The sequence below is a fragment of the Schistocerca americana genome, chromosome 2, assembly GCF_021461395.2.
Source record: "Schistocerca americana isolate TAMUIC-IGC-003095 chromosome 2, iqSchAmer2.1, whole genome shotgun sequence".
Lineage (NCBI taxonomy): Eukaryota > Metazoa > Arthropoda > Insecta > Orthoptera > Acrididae > Schistocerca > Schistocerca americana.
In genome coordinates, this window is record NC_060120.1 from 591,564,284 (window position 1) to 591,570,283 (window position 6,000).

General features: G+C 34.5%; 1 protein-coding gene across 1 annotated transcript in view; it reads left to right on the top strand.

The window, feature by feature from the left end:
• LOC124595688 (nuclear fragile X mental retardation-interacting protein 1) overlaps positions 1-3,457 on the top strand; it is a 160,116-nt gene extending 156,659 nt beyond the window's left edge. The window contains exon 7 of the mRNA XM_047134546.1: positions 2,286-3,457. Within this exon, the coding sequence (XP_046990502.1) occupies positions 2,286-2,531 (246 nt within the window). The 3' untranslated portion in view covers positions 2,532-3,457. The remainder of the gene's footprint in view (positions 1-2,285) is intronic.
• Positions 3,458-6,000: the final 2,543 nt, after the last annotated feature.

A 6,000-nucleotide genomic window follows, 5' to 3' on the forward strand; every position in this document is an offset into this window, starting at 1 on the left:
AACAAGGTTCATTGCAGATTTCACAGTGCTGTGCTAGGTGTTCTATCTTGGCATTTAATTTCCCAGTTCCTCATGTGTATGACTTTCATATCTTCTCTGATGTTGTCAAAGGTCTGCCAAGAGGATTTTGTTCTCAAAAGTGCTCTGTACACACTTGGTGGATTTTTTTCACTTTATGCTGGAACTTAAAGTACATACCTGATCCCATGGAGACTCCTGGCTTTAATTGAGGATGTGATGTCTGTCTCTTCATATGAATCATAAGACTTTTGTTTTTGTTGGCTTTCTTTATTCTTCTCTGAATTCCTCTAATTGTTCTTAAAATGTTCCTTTCAAACGTTTTTAGTTTCATCGCCTCCTAATTTTGTTAGTGTGTGTATGAGAAGAGTTTTATGTATGAGTATCCTTGAATTTGTTGAGAAGTCCCTCCCGCCGGAGGTTTGAGTCCTCCCTCGGGCATGGTGTGTGTGTTCTTAGCATAAGTTAGTTTAAGTAGTGTGTAAGTCTAAGGACCAATGACCTTAGCAGTTTGGTCCCTTAAGAATTCACACACATTTGAACATTTTGTTGAGAAGTTTACTGTTATCATACCCAGCAGTTCAAAATAACACATTTCCTTTTTGTGCTTATTATGTATTTCTTTGTTGACATCTATCAAAGAAAGGTGATTCTCATTATTGACAATCCCTGAACTTGTAACACTTGTTCAACTTAAATGGTTAAATCCACTGATGTGTAACAGAAGCAACTGTGTTTCCAACATCGCAGCTTCTTCTATCTAATTTGCAAGTGAGTAGCTGTTTTGGCAGTACCTGTAGCTGATCTACAGATATTGCATTAGAAAACATTTTCTGATCAAATGCTGATTTTAAACTTTGAAAACCTTTAATGTTACACAAAACCTTCACAAGATATACTGAGCACTTTGATAATAATTGGTGCAAGCAACAGCTCAGATGATACATGTAGACAGAGGCATAAGGCATTACGCACACTGCTGTGTGAACTCTCTGGTCTCCTGAGTTACTTCACAAACACTACACATCATGATCAACATTTTGCTACATCCAAATCTTATCATGTTGCTTGAAGAATGGCTCAGTCATCACACTAGTAGAGTATTCTTAGTGATTTCTTTTTTCTATATTGATAGATTGTTGTATTATATTTGCAAACTTTTTTTAACTTACAAGGGAACTTCACCTACCCATCATCATTAATTTTGTCCAAATGAAAGTGACAGAAGTGTGTGCCCCAGATCTCCAAGCATTCTGAAAAATATAGCATTTTTGGCATGGTTCAAGCAAGGGAGGAGCCAGTTATGTTAATTGCAGTTTCTAGGCAGTGGTTTGTGCAGTGGAAAGATTACAGATCAGTAATCTGGAGGGCATGGGGTCGAGTCCCCGAGTGGAAATTATTTTTTATCTTCAATTTTTATGTTACTTACAATGGAATTAAATTGAAATAATGCTCAATATATTGTATTTATTAATACTTTCATAACAAGCATGAAAAACAGAGGCAAAGGAAAATTTGGGATTGCAAATAGATTTCCAAAAAGGGATTGCTCTTACACCACCCATAAGTAATCTGCAAATAGCATTTAAAGAAAGGACTGCAATTAAAAGGTTCAGGACATCTTATTTCATTAGTTTCATTTTGACCTTGGAGGAGACTGCATCAAAATACATTACATTGTACATCACTAGCTATGATCGCCAACATTTGGCAAAAGTTTGTCTTGTACGTGGTTTACTGCCAAACTGTGGGATAAAAGTGTGCCATTCATAATGTGTACAAAAGTGCGTCCTATGTTTTTACGGTGAATATCATTGTGCCATGTGTAAATCATCAACTGTAGAATAACAAAATTAACATATTTTATGTGCAAAGTTCTCATGTGCATCTTACAGTCGCTTCTTGGAAATTTATTTGGAATCAAAAAGTTTTTTTTGGGTTTCCTTTTCATAGGACTTGACCCCTGACCCTAGATTACCGTTCTGTATTGTTTCCTCTCCACCAACTGCTGCATGGAAACAACACTAACATTAATGGCTCATGCCTTTCCAACCTGCACCAAAAATGCTATTTTTTTTTCAAAGCAGTTGCCCATCTGGAGCTTCCACTTTTGTCTCATTCATTTTTGAATCCACTTTAACTTTGGTCTAAATTGGTGATGTCGAGGAGCCGTAGTCCCCTAGTTACATCATTTACTAAAAGCAAGTAAAAAACACTACACCTTATTGTCATAGATTTCTAATAAAATATAATGTCTCATTTTTCAGCTCCTTAACAGTGAAATTCGCCATGAAAGGAATGTTATCTTGCAGTGCGTCAGGTATGTAGTGAATGAAAATTTCTTTGATGTACCAGCTGAGTACACACAGGATGAAGAAAAACAGATGATTTATGACAGAATACTTGGTAAATTAGAAACTGTAAGGCAATGTAATCATTATGTGGTGGAAAAAAACTTTTTTGGTGTTCCATGCAGTGAAGGCATTAAATGTGATGAAGATAAAGATGATTGAAGTAATTTGTTACACTAAATGTACTATAAAAATAGAAGTTTTGTTAGTTTTGTGTTATTTTGCCTGTTATTGATTTTTACATGGTGATTCAGTGTTATTTTTTGTGCTAGTAACAGCTGAAAATTGTTTGCTTGAAAACTTGCAGATATCTATCATTGTTTTCCTGTAACAATGTGCTAAGTCACTGTGTGTTATTGTGATATATTTATATACATATTTGCAAAGTGAAGTAGCAGTAGAAACTGAATGTTGATGTGAATGAGTAAATTATCTACATGAGTGCTATATTGTCAATACAGATTTTATACTTTACATCATGTGAACTTTGTTATTTGTGCTACGTACCTGTTGATCTTCATTGTATAATGCTTTATTGACGTGTAATTCCTTGTTATGAATCCTTGTGATGCCAAAGTGAAAATTTAAGGCTGCATCTTGCACAAAGTTTGCTAAAATGACAGATGTTGTTATTTTCATTTTTAATAGAACATTCTGTTGAGTTCAAATGTGATTGTCAGATTTTGTTCCTAGATAGAATAATATTCTCATTTTTAGTTTTACTTCTGTTCAAAATGTAGTAGATCAAAAGATTATTTAAACTAGCTGTATAATCAAACACACTGCACTGAAAAATCATCCAGCTAAATAACCATTATGATTTTCGAATGGCTTTGTTAGTGGTCATAAAGGAATAATTGTTGGTTGATTTTTAAAAAAGATCAATGAACATAACTATGATATATCAAATTGGCAGTTTGATCACTTAATCTCTTATGTGTTAGACCTGTCCCTTTTCCTATTCCCCACCCTCCATTTTGGTTGTGAAATATACTTAAAGAATGGATGTTTCCTATTAAGTATAGGAATAAGTTTTTATTGGCACTTTCTCCGTATGACAGTAGAATCCCTCACACATTCTTATTTAATCAAATGTCGTCAGATTGCCTTGTTTCATCAAAGAAGATTCTTCTGGCTATAATATATCTACTGCCACTTCTACCACAAGAAAAATAAAATATTAGTTGTGGATAATTCATTTATGATATTTTGATGACCTAACGATTTATATAAAAATCCAAAATCTGAGATGGTTGAAGCATATGCATCATATTTCATAAGCAGGGTGTTTCAAAATGATTCATCATATTTCAGAAGACTACATCTTCTGTATGAATGAAGATAGAAACTTGGAGTAGATTTTAACTTGCCCATTGAAATCGAAAGTTTATCTTTGCATGAGTTGGAATTCAGACACAGTTGTGCACGTGAAAGATGTACTCTTGTAAAATTGGATGGTTCTTTTGAAAGTACTGTCATTTTAGTCATATGTAAGTTAAAATCTCAAAGTTTCTGTCTTCATTCATTTAGAAAAGGTAGTGTTGTAAAATCTGGTTAGTCTTTTGAAACAACATGCATTTTTTCCTTTCTGACAGTATAAGCCAAAAAGATACCATAGTTGCAGAGTTTTCAAACATAATACTATAATTCTTTGATATAACTGAAAACGAGACAATTTAAATTCTCAGAAAATGATGCAGGTGCCATCTTATAGACAGAACCAATAGTTATAATATGCTGTAGTGTCATGATCATTGGTTTTTCATCTCATTTGCCAAGGTATAGAGTAAACATTACCAAGCAAAGTGAAAATGGAAGTATCTAAACTAACTTAACAATTGAGTTGCAAAACACTGGACAAATTTAAAATGGTGATGATAGTTTGCTAAGGGAGAAAACAACACATGCTTCTGCTGAGAAAACCAATCCCTTACTGATGCTTGCTTGCTTGTAAAAAAGTGACAATCAAACATAAACAAAATCTGTTTATTAATGAATGACACGATTATGAATTTTGGATACATGTAATGTAATATAATCATGGAGAGTAAGTAAAGAAACTTTTATGAGTAATGATCTGTAGATTAGCTAAAACATTTTTTTAAAAATTTGTTATAAGATGTAATAATGCTTCACTTAACTTGTCAACAAATTGATAAGTGCCAAGAACATAAGTGAATATAAATTTGCTCACTAGCCATGGAAATATAACATGATACCAGTTAAGTGAAGTCATTTGCTATATTAAAATCAAAGATGATCCAGGAAATCCTTCCAAGGCGCTTAAAGTCAATCATCAGTCTGCATTAGGCCTCAAACATCAGCTCATTAAATGTTTAGAATGAAAGGGGCTAGATCTGAACGAATTCAATGACCAAAGCTATCTTGGAACATCCATCATCAGTGATATATAAAACAGAATAAAGAAATAAGAGGCTTGTGCATAATTTTGTCCATTGTAAAAGTCACAATTTAAATTTAGTCTTTGAAGGTCACTGCAGAGAGTGATCAAGAGACAGCCCAGTTTTTTTGAAACTGTTAAGAACATTTATACAGTATGCTATGGTACCAGGATTTAAACATTGTTCCATTAATGAAGGTAAGAATAAGGTCACTAAAATTCAATGTGTTGGGCTAGGAGGTATAACTCAGTTTTAAAGAGAATTGCACTAAAGTTGTTAAGCCAATATGTAATTCACATGAGTGGTGATGAATGTCATTAGGTCTTTAGATTCATTAGCTTCTAATAAATCAGTGCAGAGTACTAGGAAAAATTGATGATGATAATCTAAGGCCTTACAGTCTGAGAGTATGGACAATGCATATGATCTCTGAGGAACAGCACTTTTAGAATTTTCCCTTGCCAACCTCTTCCTATCAGAGTGGCACTTCTAACCTACATCTTCAGTTATCTGCTGGATGTATTCCAATCTCTGTGTTCCTCTTCAGTTTTTACCCTCTGCAGCTCCCTCCAGTACCACGGAAGTTATTCTGTGATGCCTCAACAGGTGTGCTACCATCCTGTCCCTTCTTCTTGTCAGTGTTTTCCATATATTCCTTTCCTCGCAGATTTTGCAGAGAACCTTCTCGTGGCATACATTATCAGTCCACTTGTTGAGAATGGCTAGCATCAAAGGATCATTTGTCAAAATGCTTGATGAAGTATTTTTTTGGGCAACAATTAACAGCAGTTTGTCCTCTGCCATTGAATGGGAGCATCATCTCATTGCAAAGCTTTGTTATTCTATTGTGCATAATAATTATGGTTGTAATAAGGATGGTATTTTCATGTTGTATGATGTATAACACACAAAGCCGGCCGAAGTGGCCGTGCGGTTAAAGGCGCTGCAGTCTGGAACTGCAAGACCGCTACGGTCGCAGGTTCGATTCCTGCCTCGCGCTTGAATGTTTGTGATGTCCTTAGGTTAGTTAGGTTTAACTAGTTCTAAGTTCTAGGGGACTAATGACCTCAGAAGTTGAGTCCCATAGTGCTCAGAGCCATTTGAACCATTTTTTTTATAACACACAAAGGTTTTATTGTTTTTATTTCTTCCTGGATTATGATAAAGGACCAAAACCACTTGGAATAGATACAAATTTATAATACAGCCCTGTCAAGCATTTCCTACAA